We start from the raw sequence: 20,328 nt of genomic DNA, 5'->3' as shown, positions 1-20,328 counted from the left end.
GTATTATTAATTGTTTCGTATGACTGGTACAATATTTGAATTTTTTTACGTTTGCGGATCATTTTTGACTCGTTTACCCACATACGCAAAAATTAATTAATAAAAATTTATTTAATTATTATTTTGATCAATAAAATTTTCTTTAATAGAAAAATAATTATAAAATGATAATTTTAAACCCAATAACAAATAAATTATATATATTTATAAAATATATCATTAAAATAAATATAAAAATTATATTTATAAAATCATAGTATTAATATTATATTTATAAAATCATAGTATTCAAATTATAGTTATAAAATCATAGTATTAAAAATTTAAAATAGTAACGAAAACCCAAATAAAAAGGTAACCAAAACCCAAAAATCTGTATAGAATCAATCATTACTATTAACAATAATAAAATTAATAACATTTAAACTAAGCACACTAATTTTTAATTAATTTATTAAATATATCACATATATATAAGTTGAAATATAAATAAAATTAATTAAAAAATTGAAACTTTTTATAAATATTGAATTACTAGGTGTTCTGCCCGCACGTGCGGGCATAGTGTCTTTATAGATATTTATATGTTTATAACTATTAAATCAAAACCAACATAGGAAATTATTAATTACGTTTTAAAAAAGATAAATCAAACATTAAACTTTATATTTTATAATAAAAAAAATATTATTTCAGATAAAACACAACATATTTTAGAATTATCTTATGTTTTAAAAATATATTTTATTTTTGAGAATTTTATTATATTTACTTATAGTCAATCATCAAATATAACAAATAAATAAAATATTATTGATATATATTTATTAGTTTTTTTATCAAAATATATATTCTTATTGTTGCGTTAAATTTTAAAAACATTCACATATGTTTTAGAAAATATATTTATTTGTTTTATTAGCATTTAATTATAAATTGTTTTATATCTAACTATAAATTATATTATTGTCAGATAACAACCGAATATATCTAAAAATTATCTTATGTTTTAAAACATGTTTTTATTTTTGAAGTTTTATTATATTATTTATAGTCAATTATCTAATATAATATATAAATATAGTATTAATAGAAATTCGTTTTTAATTATTTTTATTTTAGATAATTTTTAGTATTATTAATTTTAATCACTTATTTAATTAGATATATTTTATATCCGTTTTGTTTTGAACTAATTTATATAATTTATTCATTAATGGTATAAATGATTTATTATTAATATTAATCACTTTTTTAATCAGATAGATTTGAAATTCATTTTTATTTTTTTGACTAATTTATATAATTATTCATTAAGGGTATAAACGATATTAACCGCTTTAACTTTTAACGTGAGAACTCCGTTGCAAAATTTTACTTCGTAAATAATAGTATAGATTATGTATTTAAAACAATTGTGTCAATTTTGCAGAGCCTAATGATGATAAATAAAATAAGTTAGGTTTATAATTGTATCATTCTTTAGACTATGATATAATCAAAAACTCATATCGTTTTCTTTGCGTTGAATCTCATGGCCGGAATCAGACTACCACCGGAAGAACCAGAGACAACCGATAGTTTTGCTTCGGGACGACGATGATCGTTCTATTGCGGCAGATTCATGGTCACGCCGACGCCGCCGAGGCTCTCTTCTCCGCCAACTTTCACGTCTCTTACAGGTTTACCTTTTGTCCGGTTCATGCTGATTTTGAAGGAACGGTTGGATTGATTTTCCAGATCTTAGGGTTTACTCTCGGCTAGTTAACCTGAATCTAATGGAGTATTGTTGTGAATCGTAAAATAATTTTCTGTTTTTTTGGTAAGGGATAAATAGTACTTTCTCCGTTTATGAATAAGTGTCACTTTGATAATTTTCACACAAACTAAGAAAATAACGAAAATATATGTAAGTTGTTATTAATTCATATTTCTTACCAATAGTATTTGAGATAAATAAAATTATTTATAAAACCAATGCAGTTTATAATTAATTTTCAGCTGAAATTAAGTATAATTTGTATTAAAATTGTAAAGTGACATTTTTTATATAACAAGAAAAAAAGTAAGATTAATACTTATTATGAAAAAAATGGAGTAATATATTTTTGGACGAAACTAGAATTTTATTTATCTTAAGAATACAACTATGGAAAAACAAATGAAAAACAAAGTCAATAGACCGAATTTCCATAGAACAATATTACATAAGCAGAAATATACGCTATTTGCTGAAGACAATAGAAATAGAATAGAAAAAAAATGAATTTAAAGATGCTTCCCGAAGTAAAGACTTATCCCTAACAGATTATTCATTATGTTATTTTCCTTGTTCATAAGCGAATTGTGTGTTTAGCTAGCAATTCCAAGACTTTTATTTATACACTGCATAGTGAAACTCAATGCTTCCATTAAATTCCCTATATATTAAAAAAGAAGCATTACAACATATTTTTGTAACCACATGTCATCACCACAATCATTCTTAGAATCCTTAGAAAAATATGTTGGTCCATATAAATATATAATAAGTTTTTTATGAAACTAACCATAAATTAATCATAAATGATTTTCATTGTTTTCTTAAATAAAAACCACGGAATTACCTAATGTGGCTAAAGTATATATGACAATTAATGATATTGAATAATAAAGATTTGATAAAAATCAGTCTATTTTTTATCATTTTTAATTCATTTTAAAATAAATTAAACAACCACATTAACTATATAATAAAATTTTAGATTTTTTCGTATATGTTATATTTTGAATTTTAAAAAACAAATATAAATGACTAAGTTGTTAAAAAATCTCACACTGAAATTTTTGTGATCCATGGTTTAAAATTTATGTTATAACAAGATATAAAGGATTACATAAGTAGGAAGTCTCATTTAATAAATATTATATATATGCATATAAATATTTTTTTAAATAAATTATAAACCATATAAAATACATAAGTATTTTAATTTTGAATTTGATTTGAAATTTTTTGATAAACATTTTGAACAATTATTGACAACTTAATATTTAGATTTTAAACTTTGCATTGAATGTTTTTAAAATTATAAATTATTAAAACTATTAAACATCCCATAAATGTTTTATTGTTATCATTGATTTAAAATTCTTGTTATAAAGAAATACAAACGATCAAAAATAATATGAGTATAAAATATTTTTTAACAGATGTCAATATTAAAAAATGTACTATATATCTATGTTAATATCATTTAAACTTAATTTTATAACATATAAAATTGAAAAAGTGTTTGTCTGGATAAATAAAATTTATTTAAGTATTTGTACCAATTTAATTATATACGTAATAGTTACTAAATTTTTAATTATTCAATATATATTTATTATTTCATAATATGTAAAAAATATATAATACTTAAAAATAATATATATATATAATATTTATTCCGCGCAAGGCGCACATCTTAACCTAGTAAAATTATATTGCATAAATAGATACCGATGCTTACGTACCCAACACCTTATAATACAGTTTTGCTTTGACTGCATATTTCTTGCTTGATTCAATTTATTATATACCTTTATATAGAAATATGTAAATATATTCAATTCATATCAATTAATTATTGAAAAATATCATAGGATAACCATAAAAAAGTCTTTATTCACAATATAGCCTCTAAGGACAAAAAATGACTAAAAATATTTCATTAAAGAGGTAAATAAATATTTATACCGATAGAGTTAAATAATCTAGAATTATGGAATAGAGTTAAGGGTTAAAGTTTTGGAAGTGAAGTTTAATTTTTTTTAAACAAAAAAATAAATATTAAATATAGAAAAATAAAAATTCTAAAAATATTTTTCCAAATTTTTTCGAATTTCCCAAAAAAAAATTGAAAAAGTATTGCATAATTTTTTTTTAAATGTATAAAAATTCGAAAACATATAATTTGAAACTGTAATAAAATATTTATTTGTTTGTTTAATTAGTTATATTTATGTATTTATGGTATAAGGGCCTTTTGCTTTTTAATGAAATGTATTTTTGTCATTTTCTCTTCTTTTTTCTGACGAAAACTTAAAAAATTATGAGTGAATTAGCTTAAAACTAAAAAGAATGATATATATATATATATATATATTATAAAATTTAGAACAAATGTGAAATTTATAATATATAGTTTATACTCTGAAAAAGGTGTATATAGTCATATATTGACAAAATATTATTTGTTAATAATTTATAAATTAGACTTGTATATAATAATAGTTTAGTGATTTGACTACTATATAGTATTTGATTAATATATTGGGATGTCTACGAAAATGGGTTAGATAGTTATATTTTATTTATTTATTTTTAAATCAAGTTTTGTCTAATTACAATTCTAGTCACTAAGGCTTATTGATTAATGCAATGTCACTATAGTGAAATAGTGAGACAATCAAATTACACAGTTTTCACATAAACATGTTCTCAAATAATAGTATGATTTGTTAGTAAAATATGCTGGGAATTTTTTATGATATTAAAAATGACAGATAAAAATTTTAAATTATTTTCAGTGTAACTGTATACATTTAAATTGTTAAACTGATAAATGATTTTTATATTTATTTATTTCATTAATTCATTAACCTCACATTTGCTTAAAAAAATTTCATATATAGGTTTTTTTAACTAAAATTTTATATATAGGTTGTGCTTATGTGTCTACAAATTAGAGAGTTATGTGATAAAGTAGTTTAATGAAAATAAATTTTTTCTACTTTATATATGTAGATTAAACACATCAAAATTGTGTAGAGTAACAAACCATATTTATGAGATTAATATTCTTATATGATGACGCAATCATTAATATTTTATATGCACTAATCGTTTTGTAACTATTTTACTCGTAAACATAGAAACCCACAAATTTTATGTTTTATGTGTAAAAGAGTCGCAAAACGATTAATGCTTAAGGACAATTATGCAATTAATCAAATTAAGATTCATGAAAAAATACATAAAATTTAGTCCGAGGTGTTTTGATCGACTTATCACTATAGAAACAATCTTAATTTAAAGTGAGGGCCATTCGAGCGACGTGGTGGCTTAGTTCGAGGTTTAAGATTCAAGAAAGAATGCATAGAAATTATCAGCATAGATCCATAGATGCATTAGATATAGAGAATACTCGTTAACAATTGTTCCGATGTGTTCGCCAGCATGAACACGAATATTTTTCTATGGTTACGTTATAAAACCATAGGAAAATTATTTGTTGCATGGTATTAGATTTTTTTTAAATCGAATGTGAATGGTATTAGATTGTTTTTTATTAAAAGAGAACAAGGTTACTGAACGTGAAGGAAAAGACAATATTGGTTACAGAGAATTCGAAATAAGTTTACATGTGCAAAATAAATGTTTTAAATTATATAAAGGTTATGGGTTAAAAGCCTATAGTCCCTACCAAAATTAATATTAGTTTATCCCTAATGCCAGTCAGTTCTTCTAAGTTTTGATTTTGATATATGTTAACTGAGCGAATGACACTTCACCAAAATAGATGTTTTAACGTTCTTTTTTTTTTAATAATTGGTTTTCATAGATGTTTTAACCTTATATTATAATATAAACCACGGCACTGATAAGACTTGTAACTCTATATTATATAATCATATAACATTCTTTTCATAGGTACCTCATTCCATCTTTTTTTTTTTTCCGCCAAGGATAAATTTTAATTCATAAACCGGGCCAAGCCCAAAATACATGGCCTAAGGCCCAAATACACAATAAACCTAAAAGCCCAAAAGCCTAACGGCTACAATCTAACACTTTAACGGCCCGCGGCCCACACCAAACAAGACCAAACGACGACGGCTGGACAAACGCATCAAGGAAGCTGGCTGCTGAACACGTGGAAGCATCTGCGCCCTCGGATCGACACGCGTCGCACACCGCCTCGACCTGACCGTCTCCGCCACTAAACGCCTCCAGATCCAACTCACCGGACCTTCGTTTCGCCGGATCTCAAAACCCGCCTCGATCTACCTTCTTCTCCGATGGTCCTCCACCGAAAGCGTTATCGGACAAACCGCGCTCTCATCAGAACCACCCACTCTTCTCTCGGGAGTAAAAACCGAACCCTCAACCTCCACTTTCCGCCGACAAGAACAACAACCCAACCAAACTTTCACCGCTAACACCCAAACTTCCTACGGGTACCACGCCGGCAGTGTAGATCTATAGTAGCCTCCACCCTCCGGTAACAAGACGGCGACGACGGAGCTAGGTAAGCCTCCCCCTCCCGGAAACTGAACCGACGACGGCGGAGCTACAGGAGCCTCCACCTCCCGGAGAAAACCCGACGACGACGGAGCTGTAAAAGCCTCCCCTTCACGGCTTCGAAACTTGATCTAAAAATACCTACTCTCCACCGCAGAAACCCTTCCCCACGACCGCGTCTTCACTCCAGACAAGAAACCGCCATGCACCAAAGATTGGGCCGGATCCACAGCTCAGACAAGGCGATAGTGGGGGGGAGGATACGAAGAGAGTCACTAAGATAACTTTAAACGGACGGACCACGGTTCCGGCGACGGCACGCTCGCTCACGCGCCGGCCGTACGCCGGAACCGAATAGATCTACTTTCTCTCACTAAGAAGCTCTCTCTCTCCAACGCTAAGCACTTGGCCAGGTGTGTGTCTTACCTCATTCCATCTTTGCCGCATGATCCATTAAAAAGTTTTCTTCTATAGGAAATTGTTTTTGGAGCATTCAGGAAAACAGAAACAAGGACTGGAACTGATTTAAATATATAAGAATGACGAATATCCTTTTTCATTTTTTTTGTAGGTTGATCCGAAAACTTTCACAGTTTTTCAATTTTTTCAAAAATCATGTTCTGTTTTTATTTTGTATACAAATAAATAGTAGAATTAATTAATTTTATATATTTTTACCTATTAAAATAATTAATATCTTTTTCATTTTATTTTTAAGTGATCTAGTATAGATTTTAGCAAAAAAAAAAAGTGATCTAGTATAGATATACTCACAGTCATCAATCCAGATGCAGATATCGAAGATATTCCGAGTTAGGTTAGTCGTAGTATATTACCATGAACTCATTTAAATATTACAGGATATCTTATCCAGAAAAAAGAATAAAAGATAACTTAATATATATACATAAAATATGTGTATTTACGTGTCATGACTTTTTAGTTGCTAAAGAACGTGTTGTGACTTGTGACTTTATAATGAATTTTGTTTGTCAAGTATGTGAATTTATTTCCAAAGAAATAGCAAAGAGATATAAGAAGTTTTAGATCTAAAGCTATTAAAAAGAAAAATTCTACTTAAGAATCTCCGGAAAAAAAAAAGAAGATAAAGGCTCTTAAATACAAGATTAGGTCTAATGTAGTTGTAGTAGAAAGGATTAAACCTGCAGACGCAAATATTCAAAGGATCGAAGGAAGTTGGAAAGATCCCGAAAGATACTTGAATGGACGACAACCGGAGGCAAAGGCGGTTGGCTTCCCGGCCCCCGGCCATCGGAAGGTCAAGGTACACCTAAACCAAACAATCCACAAGTGATGGAGGGAGGTGACTGTAGATCCTTGACAACGGAGAGAAGAGCTCACGATGAGGAAGAGAGACTCTGGAGAATGCAAGTTAATCTCCCAACAACTGAGAGAAGAGCTCACGATGAGGAAGAGAGACTTTATAATGATACAAGTTGTGTCTGTGTCATTCTATATACAAGCACATATATAAACACATAATTTTCATATAAACATATCAACACACAATTTTCGTGTATTTATTTTGTAACAACCTGCCCCGTGGGTCTCGAATTGGACCTGCACCTGCAGAGCACCGACCCTAACCTCTCACATTTGAGTTTTCATTGACTTCTCCATTTAGCTTATTGATGTGTTTGGCGTTACTCGAATCCAATACCTCATCCTTTAACAACCTTCTGATCATAAAATAAGTTGTCACCAACTGATCTGTAGGCAGTGGCGAAGCCACGTTGATTACTAAGGGTGCACATGCACCCAATGTATTTTAGATATTTAACATTTTACAATAGAAACATAAGATGGAAGTGGTTAATTTGGTTATGGTGCACCCATGATTTTCTAGCAACCTGAGTTCAATACCCCTAAGACTACTTTTATTAGTTTTGCACCCAGTTATAAAAAAGTCTAGCTTCGCCCTTCTCTGCAGGTCTATATGCATGCACATTTTTGTTATGCTCCTCATGTGATGATGGCGAGAAGCCGAGACCGGGTGTTTTGTTCTCTAATCCGTTTCCGGTTCCCGATCATAGCAAAGGTGAAGGTCTATTCCGTAAATCTCGTACCAGTGTAGAATTCTTTCTATTGTACTTTAGATTTTGAATCATGATTCGTTTGTTTGAATTGAGTCTTTTTGAGTCTTGTTTGGTAGTTAATTATTTCATTGTAAACCAGAACTAGGGGTTTAGAAGATTTAACAGTTGATTGGATTATGTGATGTTAAGTGATGTTATATAGATATATATATGTATATATATATAGTTATAAATATAAGGGCTATGTGGGGATTACGGGGGGCAGAGACGTCTGAGCTAGCGACGCAGATGTTTGAGAGATTGTGGGGTGCATAGACGTTTTCATAGCGATGCAGAGCAAAGATTGCGGAGTGCAAAGACATTTTCATATCAACACAGAGCAGACACTGCAGGGGTACAGAGACGAACTTTTGTACTATCGCCGCAGTTGATATTGTATATCCTTATGAGGAGAATGTGGGGGTGTATGGACTAGTTATGTGCTATCATCGCATTGTTTGTTTTGCTATTTGAGTGGCTTATTCTCTCAAAAAAGATGTTCAGTTGTAGTACTTAGGGATCGAATCCACATAGATTCTAGGATTACATAATAGATTTTATAGTTTTCGAAGTAAAGCTAAATGGAAATGTTGTAAACAATAAATAAATTGAAGTTTTGGTGAATAAGATAGTTGTTCAGTTGGTTGATTGATGTTCTAAACAATTAAAGGTAAATAGCTATATTCAGGTAAATTCTCATGTATGATAAGTATGCTTCTATGGTTTATTAGGGATTCATGAATATTAATTGTTCTCGAACTCAAACTTAAGTTATAATCTATCAACTTCCGTTTGTTTAGATTATCTAATGTCTAGATCTAAGATCTCAAATTCCGTTTGTTAATCATTAGAAAGTGTCGATCGATGTACTTCTCAAGTATCGATCAATACAACTTTTAAAACGCCGATCGATACACTTGTTGGTGTGTCGATCGATTTTCATTCTAGCAAGCTTTATCGAGTGGGTTGATGTGTTCTCTAATTGTTTAGACAAACTTTCGTGTGCGCCTAGCTAATTAGATCATACTAGCTTAGTTTTAGGTGACAAACCAATCTTTTGCTTGCGCCAATCAATCCTAAGATCTAAGTTCAGGGTGATCATGCGTAGACTGAGCAGTAAGAATAACTAGATGAAGAACTATTTTAATTCCTTAACAACTATTCATTTCAGCAATACATAGATCAGCCTTTGAAAAACCTTAAATCTAACAAGAAGACTACTCAGACATATTCATAAAAACATTATGATTGGTCTGAGTAATACTGCAATAAAATGAAATGAAAAGCAAACAAAGTAGATTAAGAAACAAAGGAGTTCAAGATCTTCTCTGGTATGAAGTTCAGATCTCTCTCTCCAATCCTAAGCTCTCTCAATAAGTGTATAGATGTCTGCCTCCAAAATTAGTCTCTCTCTAAAAGTTTGTCTCTAGTTATAATAGAAAACCCCTAATAATAAGCTAATAGGTAGTCATGGATTTGTGGTGCAATATCTCAGAAATTCTGAGTAAAACTTGTAATTTTCCAAAATCATCATTAAACTCACGGAGCAAGATGTCGATCGAGCTTCATGTCTTCCGTCGATCGATGTTTGTTGCAACAATTGACTTCAACTTCATGTTTTCAGCAGAGCTTTCCTCAAAGTTCCAAACGATCCAAAAGCTCCAAATATGTCCATTGAGTACTTGAACCTGTAAAGTTTCTAAAAAAACTTTAAATGCATATAAAAAACTCTAAAAACATATATAAATCATGGGTAAAATTGGATAAAATTCATGACATATCAGCTTCCCCAGACTTATCCTTTTGCTTTTCCTCAAGCAAAATATAGGACAATCATCTGAAGAAGGTTTAAAAAACAGCAGGGACTCACAAAATCTAAAATTACTACTCTCACTTCTGCAAATATGTTAGGTGAAAATGAATAATTACTAACCTTGGATGATTCAATGTACTACACTCTAGCTTAGTCATCATGACCATCACATAACTCCACTGATAGCGCCAGACATACCCCTTTATTGACTTCATTTCTGCATAAAGTAAATGTGTAGGCTACATCTTGGGAGTATCGATCAAGGAACACATGTAATCAACTCAAACAAGTATCTAGACCTACATGTAACCCTTTCTTGTTTTCTCTCTCTCTTCTCTAAATCCGAGTTTTTATTATTATATAGTATATAGTATTATTGGGCAAATGTTGTAGGCGAATAGTGGGGTCATCAATAATGTATCTACCCCTCGCTTCCAATCAATGTGTGATCATTCTATTATAGTAGAATAATGGGGTCGCATGAAACATTCATACCCCTCTAAACCGTAAGAAATCAATTCAATATTTTGTAAATATGGATGCCAAAGAGAGGTGGAAGGAGAACTAGGGACACTAAGTCTAATACCTTCTAGACTCGCCGGAGGATTCCGATCCAATGTATACCAAGCCCCAAAACAAGCGAGTAGAATAAGTTAAAGTTGGAAGTCAGCTTTGGTTTCACCAGACATTCTTAGTAAGTGTGGATGTGAGTAGTATGTGATACACTATGGTGTTTCCATCTAATACATCATTCAGTCAATAAATCAAGATAGTTCTAGAGAGTGGTTAGAGTAACAATCAAATTGTAAACGATCATAATCCCTTTCTTGACTCAATAAAAATTTTAAGTAAAAACTATTTTTTTATAAGACACAAATAAAACATAATATCAGTAACTACCGTCTCCAAACTTAAACGATATTGTCCCTAGTGTTATTTAGTCTAAGATTGGTTAAGAAATAAATCATAAGTACTAAAGAAATGCTAGACAGTAAGATAAAGTTTCGTACCTTTCTATCTCGAGCGTCGATCGTCACCATGAACTTGGTGTCGATCGATGGTGCTGAGAAGAAAATTTTTGCGCCTAAAGTAACGTATCATATGGTCTAACTCATCAGGTATGAGTCATCAGTCAGCACTGTTTGCTCTGTTAGACAATCCAAAAACATGTGAAATTTAGGCAATAGATAGTCTCAACTCTCAAATCATAGCAATGTAAAATAGAATAAGTGCAAGCATAAGTCTTAATAAAACCGAAAAATAAAACATAAGTAGCTAAAAGTAGAAAGATGGGGACTAGTCCTCACTGTTGTCTTCATCAGTGTCATCTGATTCATCCTCTTGTCGGCGAGATGATCCTCCAGCTGATGGTGATCTCGCGACACTCTCTCTACGCAGCGGCATCTCGACACTCTGGCCCAAATGGCATGAAGAGCGTCCACCACAACGAGCCTGAAGTTACCATGATCGTGCATGTGTATGTCCAGAATGTGTGGGAAATTAGGACCGTCTGGCTGTGCATGGGCGGCTGCTTCTGCGGCTCCTCTGGGAATGGCACGTTGGCGTTCGGTTGGCTGGGTTGCAGAGGAGAAGTGGGTCCGGGTGGAATGCAAGTCTGCTGACGTCGCCTCTAAAATATGTAGCCATCCGCTGAGGTAACTCAAGCAGATGTGATCTGTCACCATTCACAAAGGTCCAGAAACGTCCCGCCTTGACCAACTGTGTGCTCATCAGGTGCACCACGTCTATGAAGACCGTCTCTGACAACGGTGACTCCATCCATCCTAATCCCAAGGTGCCTGACACGGGTGTAAGCAAGCTTTCCCAATGTCTCCTTGTTGGCGCCAATACGGCAATACCATGAAACAACTTAGTCTTCAGCTTGACCAAGTACTCAGCTTGACCAAGTACTCAGCAAAAACAGCCCCTATGTTGAATGATCGGTCCTCCATCGATCCCTGCAAATCGCCAAAATCCACCAAATCCCTCATTGACTTGAATAGCAATGTAAGTTCGTGCACCCGCACTTTGTTTGCCTCCATCTTGCACAATAATGTGTTGGCAAGGACCTTGATGAAGTAGCATAGTGTCGGGTGACGAATATCTGTCTGATTCGTTGTCCCTGAGTCAAAGTGTCCGGTAGCGATGAGACCCCAGAAATCTGACTGCCCAAGAAATGTTGGTACCATGTAGTAGATGTTGTCGAGGTACTTGATCTCACTCAAATTACCCTAAGGAGTGAATTACTCTCTCAAATAAGAGGTTCAATTGTAGTACTTAGGGATCGAATCCACAAGGAGCTAGGAAACCCAATAAATCTAATCAGAGTGATTAAGCTAGGTTAATTATGTTTAAATGTAAATAAGCAGGTTGTGAGCAAGGCAGTTGCTGATTTGATTGGGTTTTGACAATTAAATAAAGTAGCTAGACTTAGGGTTTCTATTCAGGTTATCAGGATTATAATCTTATAGATGCTTAATAGTTGTATGCATGATATTATAGAGCTCAAACTCTTGATAACAAACCGATCGGCGTTCACTTTCAAGGTTTGTCTATTGACCAGATAAAGTGTCAATCGATGATTCTAGAGGAATATCGATCGATACACCTTTCGCACTATCGATTGATTATTCTATACGAATATCGATCGACGAGCGTTAGTCAAGCTTTACGCACATGTTGAATAATGTTCACTAAACTTCCTAGATCAGCTTTCGCCATACTCTAGCAATCATAGCTCAATTAGAACGGATTCAGGGTGAGATGCAAGTGATAACTTGAGTCTACAACTCCTAGGTGAAGTTCTAGCTAGCTAAACTAGACACCTACATTAATGACAATCCTAATATTATAAATTAGATTTATTTATTAATTGAATTTTGTTAAAATACATTCAAGTAAAAAGAAATTACTAATTAATTCAGTGAATCGAATAACATTCGGTGAACGAACATATTTTATGGCGATTATACAAAAATATTAATAATCTGAAAAACATGATCAATTGTTTTTATATCTAGTTAAAGTACAACTCAAAAATGATCTACAACTTTTTATTTTCAAATTCTAAAACTGATGTGAAACTTTAATTATTTATATTTATAGTTATGTTATTAATTAATTTTTTTACTAATGATAATACAAATAAGTTATTCTTGTATTTTAAGAATCTTATCAAAATGTAAATTTCATAAAAGAAATTGTACATGTCATAATAATGTGAGAGTCATGCTACATTTTATATTAAATCATGTCATCATTTAAAAAAAAAAATTGGTAATGACACAAATTACTTTTCAAATAATGTCTAAGAAATCATTTTTTCTTTTTACTTTTTAAAATATTTTTTTGGCAGAAATTTTTGTAAATGAATGATAAAATATGGTTTTCAGAGTAATAAAAATACACTTAAGGAGTGAAAGAAAAATTTCTAGATACATAAACTGTTTTAGAAACAAAATGAAATTAATTGGAAGGCAACAACACTAATATTTTTTCTTAAATACAAAATAACAAAGGTTGTACTCTCTGTTAAAAAAAGAGAAATTACCACAAATACCACATTCATAGTACTATTTTTCATATTTACTCTAACTATTTTTACCATCACTTTTAATGAAGGATAAAAAATATTTATATTCATAGGGTTAACTAATCTAGACTTAGAGTTTAGAGTTGAAGGTTGGGTAGAATTTTTGAATGTGAAATTTTACGATTCTAATAAATATATAAATAAATACTTAAAAATATTTAAAAAATTTTAAAAATAGTTTCAAACATAATTTTTTTTTTTCAAAATTTCCTTTTGAAAAAAAAATTAAAAAGTTAAAAAAAAAAGTTTATAAAAAAATTTGAATTTGAAAAAGTATAATTCGAAAACATAAAAAAAAATATTTTTTTTTATTTTTATATTTATTATATATATAAAGAACAAGAGTATAAGAGGTTTTTACCACTTAATGAAGATAATAGACACTATGTGTGTGTTGTGTGAAGAAAGCCAGGAGACTTGCCAGCATTTGTTCTTTGGATGTAGATATTCGGCTAAAATCTGGAAAGTTCTAGTTGGAGGCATCATGAAAGAAGCATTTACTCTGAACTGGAATGACATTATTGAGATGATAGCGAACTCCAGCTACACAGCTACTAAGACATTCCTTATCCGGTATGCTTTCAAAGCTCTAGTTCATAGCATATGGCGAGAAAGTAATGGGCGTAGACATGGGAAGCAGTCAAAAGATGAACAGGTTCTGATCAAATGTGTTGATAGAACAATCCGACTGAAACTGCTATCAGTTAAAGGGAAGGGGAAGAAATATTTGGAAGAAGGTCTATGTACTTGGTTTGGAACAAGAATACAAGACTCAACTATAAATTGGTTAGAATGGAACTAAAGCTCTGTTTTCAAACTAGTTTATGATTACAAATCAAACATTAGAAGCACTTGATGTATATATGTTTTGTTTGAATAAAATTTTACATTCATTTAAAAAAAAAAAATCAATAAACAACTATTTTGATATGTTTGATTTTTTTTCTTTAGTAATGTCATTAAAACAAGCTTTACTTTACTTTGACATAATTTGTTATATTAAAAATTAGAAGTGAAAGAAATTTTCATTCAACTTCTTTAAAAAAAAACTTAAATATTTTTTTATAAAGCAAAAATTTAAATGTCAAAGCTAAAAACTAAAAATTAAAAACCAAAAATATGTAAATAATCAAGACCTTAGCAAATGTATAAATGTTGTTTTGTTATTTTTGTAAATGTTTTTTTTGTCAATTCTTCTAAATAGATCATTTTCAATTTTTATCACAAAAATAGATTTTAAGGAGGAAAATGACCAAAATTTTTCTTTTAATATGTAAAAAGACCTTAATACCCTAGATGTATAAATACAAATAAATAAAAAATAAATAAAAAATAAAAGAAAATTTTAAATTTTATAGTTTCATATTATATGTTTTCAAATTCGAACTTTTTATAAAAATAAATTTTGAATTTTTTATTGAATTTTTTTGTAATTCGAAATATTTTTTGAAACTATTTTTCAAAATTTAAATATTTATTATTTATTTTATAAAATTTTAAAACTTAAACTCAAATTCCCAGCCCTTAACTTTAAATTTTAAATTTTGGATTAGTTAACCCTAAGAATATAAATATATATTTATTTTTTTTAAGAAACATTTTGGTCATTTTGATCTTTAGAATTTATATTTGTGACAAAACCTTTTTTTAGTGCTATCATACAATATTATCATGTTTTTTTTTTGGACAGAACTTTTGTAAATGACAAAATATGGTTTTCAAAGTAATAAAATTACACTCGAGGAGTAACCAATGTAGGAGATTACAACTTCATCGTCTCTTTTCTATCAGACAGTGTCAAAAAAGCAGCCCTACCTTCTTCCCCCTTTTCCTTGCGTTGAATCTCATGGCCGGAATCAGACTACCGCCGGAAGAACCAGAGACAACCCCTCAGCAACAGGCTAGAGCAACAACAGATAGCTTGGCTTCCGACGACGATCGATCTATTGCGGCGGATTCGTGGTCGATCAAGAGCGAGTACGGAAGCACTCTCGACGACGATCAGCGCCACGCCGACGCCGCCGAGGCTCTCTCCTCCGCCAACTTTCGCGTCTCTTCCGATTACAGGTATACATTTCCTCTGCTTTGGGAAATCGCAGAAAGCTAGTGCCTGGAATGAGAAATTAGGGTTTTCGTTAAGGAATCAATTGTACATTTTGAAGGAACAGTCGAATTGATTTTCCAGATCTTAGGGTTTACTGAATCTAATGGAGTATTATTGTGGACAGTTCTGATAAGGAAGAGCCAGATGCAGAAGGAGGACAGTCAATGCTTGGTCTCCAAAGCTATTGGGACGCTGCTTACTCTGATGAGCTCTCTAATTTCCGGGAGCATGGCCATACCGGCGAAGTTTGGTAAGGAAGGACCCATTTAGATCTCTGGTCATTAGCCTAGTGGAAGTTTGTTAACTTCTTTCGTTTCCTGTTGTTTAACCTTAGGTTCGGTGATGATGTCATGGAAATTGTTACCTCTTGGACGAAAGACTTGTGCGTTGAGATTTCTCAGAAGGAAATGTCTGTTTCTGACAACGGTGAGGTGAATGATCAGGCTGACAAGTATTTGTCTAGCTGGAATGTGCTTGATCTTGGTACCGGAAATGGGTTACTTCTTCATCAGCTTGCTAAGGAGGGGTGAGCTTCTTAACATTTTCTTTATGCTCTGTCACTTAGATGCGTAGCTATGTTATGACATCCTCGTTTTACATTAGCTGATTGCCATTAGGTACGTCTGAGAAGTTAAGAAATAAGAATCATGTAGGAATCAAAATAAACAAGATGTAGTCATGTCTTTGTAGGCTGGCTTTGTCTGCTGCCTAGATCTTGTGTTGACTTTCTTCTTCCACTCTTGCACCAAATCATGTTGGCATGATGCTTAGAGGTGGCCGTATATCTTTGGGGATATGACTTATGAGTCTCTACGGCCGTATCATTGATAATTATACTTTTAACAGAACATTTACACACCATCAGAATGTTACGTTCATACTCTACTTAGTATTATAAATCTCATCATCCTTGCATTTTTCTTGCTCAGGTTCTCTGATTTAACCGGGACTGATTATAGTGAAGGAGCGGTTGAACTCGCTCAACATCTCTCCCAACGTGATGGTTTCCCAAATATACGTTTCATGGTATGATTTTTGTTTAAGCTTCATTACCGTAAATGTTTGCAAAACCCACAAGGTTTCTTCCTTCATAAACGTCCAAATTGTATAATTAGCGGAATTGTGCAGTTTTCCCTGTGTATTTATCTTATTTCTTGTAAATGGTGACTGGCCTTATTCAAGGAATGGGATATGTTGGTTACATGCAGTTAGCATCTAGTATTACAACACAAAATCTTCGCTATGAACTAGTTGTTGTTACAGTAATGAACATCAGAAGACGTAACTTTTTATCTGGAAAAAAGATCTCAGGTGCTCTACGTTAGTGAACTAAAAGTTTGCTGTCGTAGGTTGATGATATCCTTGATACAAAACTGGAACGGCAGTTCAAGCTGGTGATGGACAAAGGAACTTTGGATGCCATTGGTTTGCACCCTGATGGCCCTGTCAAAAGGTACCTCCTTATATTGATTTCCTTTACACTTGCTATTAGTCCTCGGGGTTAGGTGAAGTAGATTATTTTTGTTTACGAATGACACACTCCCATTGTCTGTTTTCAGAGTCATGTATTGGGATTCAGTGTCCAAGCTGGTTGCTCCTGGAGGAATATTGGTAATAACTTCTCGACTCGTGAAAAAATATGTAGTGGAAAGCTGCTATAAATTCCCATGTTATCCTAAAGCAAACTGTCTCAGTGTTATATAAACTCTTTTTTTGTTTCTGTTTCTCTGTTCAAAGGTTATCACGTCGTGTAACAACACAAAGGACGAACTCTTGGAAGAAGTGGAGAATTTCAACATGAGGAAATCAAATTTAACTGGAGATGTGTCTTCCGAAGCTGCAAGTGAAACTGATCATCCTCCGTTCGAGTATCTGAGCCACGTTAGGACATACCCGACGTTCATGTTTGGTGGGTCTGTTGGATCGCGTGTGGCAACTGTTGCTTTTCTAAGGAAGTGATAACAGTGTGGTTTTTTTTCTGTTGAGGGGTGTGGGTTTTGGGGTTGGCATAACCTAGTGATGCCCAGACTTCTTTTCTAGCCGTATTTCTTGCGTCAAGACATGTTCATGTGCTTTTGGGAGCTCTTAATAACCTCTAAATTTCTTTTCAGAAACTTAACTTATGGGTTTGGCCATTTATCATTGTGTTCTCTTTTCCTAAGTTCAGTATGTGAAAGAGACAATATGGATAAACTAAATCGTATTAAACCGACTAATATCAGATCAGAAACTTAGTTTTGAAATTAGTCCACCAAACAATTTTTATAAAACAAAGTGGCCAAGCCTCCAAATTGTAATTTGACGACTTACATCTCTCGACTCTTGAGTTTGATGTTTAAGTATTGGAACTTCTAAAGCAATAAGAGAGTAGAAGAATCGTACACGTTACAAATATACAACTATCGTCCAGTCGTAGTTGATACGACAGCGTTTTAAAGAGCCTCCAGAAACAGCCCCATCACTTGCTTCATCCTGTATCTTTAGCACAACCAAACTCAAAACCCAAAACAAAACAAAAACACTTCAGAAACAAAACACACGATGGAGATGAGTTTGAATCTCGTATCGTCTTCATCCTCGAACCATGTTTTCCTATTCAATCCGATTCTATCAGGGAAACAACTGAGTCTCCCAAGCCGACACCAGAGAATCCCGAAAAGAGCGAAAACCTTTTGCGTTAGGTCTTCGATGAACTTGTCTGGACCTAGACCCAGACAAACCCTGTCTAGTAACTGGGATGTGTCTAAATTCTCCGTTGATTCCGTTGCTCAATCTCCTTCTCGGCTCCCCAGCTTCGAGGAACTCGACACCACAAACATGCTTCTCCGTCAAAGAATCGTCTTCCTCGGTTCTCAGGTTTTCTTCCCGAATTGTCTCCCTGTTCTATGTATAATCCAATTAGTCATATATCCGTATGAAATTAAACCCATATTTGCATTAATCTTGTGTACCCAGAGAAGTTGCCATATTATTTAGCTCTTTGATTATGTAAAGATTTTTGTTTTGTCCTGATAGAGTGATTACCTGACAGTTTATTGTAGTTTAAGATTGTGTTTTTTTGCTGACTAATTTTATTATTACTAGAGCATTTGATGTGTTTTAAGCTCTTTGTAGCAACCTGCTGAGTAAAGTCAACAGTTCTTGTTCTGTTCTTAGATAAAGAGAAGAGTTTTGGAGATAAAGCTCTGTTCTTGTTGTATGACTCAAGCTTTTTCACTTGAATTTGATTATTTCTCCAGGTCGATGATATGACAGCAGATTTGGTGATAAGTCAGCTCTTGTTACTAGATGCTCAGGACTCAGAGAGAGACATCACGCTCTTCATCAATTCACCTGGTGGTTCTATCACTGCTGGTTTGTGACTTTGTGTTCCCATATGCTTAGTACTGTACTAGATTTTGCAAAGTTTTTTTTTCGAAAATGATTTGGCCTTTTTTATTTATTTATTTTCAGGGATGGGAATATATGATGCAATGAAACAATGCAAGGCCGACGTATCCACTGTCTGCTTAGGACTAGCTGCATCCATGGGTGCGTTTCTCCTTGCTTCTGGTTCCAAAGGGAAACGTTACTGCATGCCTAACTCTAAAGTTATGATCCATCAGCCACTTGGTTCCGCCGGAGGCAAAGTAATAATCTTCTTTTTACGCTTTTTTTTTCTTTCTATTCTACTGAATGAATGTTTTGATAACACAACAAAACCGTGAATGTGTGTAGGCAACGGAAATGAGCATTCGCGTTAGAGAAATGATGTACCACAAGATTAAACTTAACAAAATCTTCTCTAGAATCACCGGGAAGCCCGAATCAGAGGTATGAATGCTAGAAATTTTATAATATGATTCCTTCTCCTTGCAACCTAATGCTTATGTCCTTGTACAGATTGAAGGTGACACAGACCGTGATTACTTCTTGAATCCATGGGAGGCGAAAGAGTACGGTTTGGTAGACGCTGTTATCGATGATGGCAAACCCGGATTAGTCGCACCAATTGGAGATGGTACTCCTCCACCTAACACCAAAGTTTGGGATTTTTGGAAAGTTGAAGGAACCAAGAACGATAATAAGGATTTGCCGACCGAGCAGTCGAGGGTACAGAATGGTTACGCCACTCCTGAATAGTGAATGTTGTTACGGCCTTTACTGTTTCCTTTAAATTCTTTATGTTTTAATGTGCTAGCTGCAACCATAACAAGACATTTCGTGTGTTTGTACCATTTCTCGGATAGATTTTTGGAGTTATTTGAAGACAAAAAAAAAATGATTAGTTGTTGTAGCACAGAAGGTGCAGCCAGCTACATTGATCAACTTCAGAGAAAGTTTGTTTGAGAGAAAATTAGTTGTTTTCTAAAGAAAAAAAAACTGAACAGTTTCAAATGAGCAGTTTGGGTATCAGCAGAAACCATATAACCAAACTGTCAGTTTCCTAGAAATCATGTTTTCCCGCTAAAACCG

General features: G+C 32.6%; 3 protein-coding genes across 3 annotated transcripts; all 3 read left to right on the top strand.

Moving 5' to 3' along the window:
* Window positions 1-14,154: 14,154 nt before the first annotated feature.
* Window positions 14,155-14,571, top strand: LOC108869022. The gene has a single exon (XM_018652944.1). It carries the CDS (start codon window positions 14,155-14,157, stop codon window positions 14,569-14,571), a length of 417 nt encoding a protein of 138 aa, XP_018508460.1.
* A 935-nt stretch (window positions 14,572-15,506) lies between these two features.
* Window positions 15,507-18,034, top strand: LOC103831119 (EEF1A lysine methyltransferase 2). Its single transcript, XM_009106970.2, has 7 exons — window positions 15,507-15,836; window positions 15,998-16,123; window positions 16,208-16,399; window positions 16,803-16,899; window positions 17,223-17,326; window positions 17,433-17,484; window positions 17,611-18,034. Exons 1-7 carry the CDS (start codon window positions 15,616-15,618, stop codon window positions 17,830-17,832), a joined length of 1,014 nt encoding a protein of 337 aa, XP_009105218.2. The 5' UTR covers window positions 15,507-15,615; the 3' UTR covers window positions 17,833-18,034.
* A 293-nt stretch (window positions 18,035-18,327) lies between these two features.
* Window positions 18,328-20,209, top strand: LOC103831118 (ATP-dependent Clp protease proteolytic subunit 3, chloroplastic). Its single transcript, XM_009106969.3, has 5 exons — window positions 18,328-18,729; window positions 19,113-19,227; window positions 19,327-19,502; window positions 19,591-19,686; window positions 19,756-20,209. The coding sequence occupies exons 1-5, from the start codon at window positions 18,415-18,417 to the stop codon at window positions 19,993-19,995; spliced, it is 942 nt and encodes a 313-aa protein (XP_009105217.1). The 5' UTR covers window positions 18,328-18,414; the 3' UTR covers window positions 19,996-20,209.
* The last annotated feature ends 119 nt before the right edge of the window (window positions 20,210-20,328 follow it).

The sequence above is a fragment of the Brassica rapa genome, chromosome A07 (assembly GCF_000309985.2).
Source record: "Brassica rapa cultivar Chiifu-401-42 chromosome A07, CAAS_Brap_v3.01, whole genome shotgun sequence".
Taxonomy (NCBI): domain Eukaryota; kingdom Viridiplantae; phylum Streptophyta; class Magnoliopsida; order Brassicales; family Brassicaceae; genus Brassica; species Brassica rapa.
This window is presented reverse-complemented; position numbering and strand designations above follow the sequence as displayed.

What these genes read in the sequence shown, in the direction of transcription:
- LOC108869022 (XM_018652944.1), top strand. Translation starts at nt 14,155, where the DNA reads ATGTGTGTGTTGTGTGAAGAAAGCCAGGAGACTTGCCAGCATTTGTTC.
- LOC103831119 (XM_009106970.2), top strand. Translation starts at nt 15,616, where the DNA reads ATGGCCGGAATCAGACTACCGCCGGAAGAACCAGAGACAACCCCTCAG. An exon ending in TCCCAAATATACGTTTCATG is followed by an intron (nt 16,900 to 17,222) that starts GTATGATTTTTG and finishes TTGCTGTCGTAG; the next exon opens with GTTGATGATATCCTTGATAC. An exon ending in CCTGATGGCCCTGTCAAAAG is followed by an intron (nt 17,327 to 17,432) that starts GTACCTCCTTAT and finishes GTCTGTTTTCAG; the next exon opens with AGTCATGTATTGGGATTCAG.
- LOC103831118 (XM_009106969.3), top strand. Translation starts at nt 18,415, where the DNA reads ATGGAGATGAGTTTGAATCTCGTATCGTCTTCATCCTCGAACCATGTT. An exon ending in TCGTCTTCCTCGGTTCTCAG is followed by an intron (nt 18,730 to 19,112) that starts GTTTTCTTCCCG and finishes TTATTTCTCCAG; the next exon opens with GTCGATGATATGACAGCAGA. An exon ending in TGGTGGTTCTATCACTGCTG is followed by an intron (nt 19,228 to 19,326) that starts GTTTGTGACTTT and finishes ATTTATTTTCAG; the next exon opens with GGATGGGAATATATGATGCA.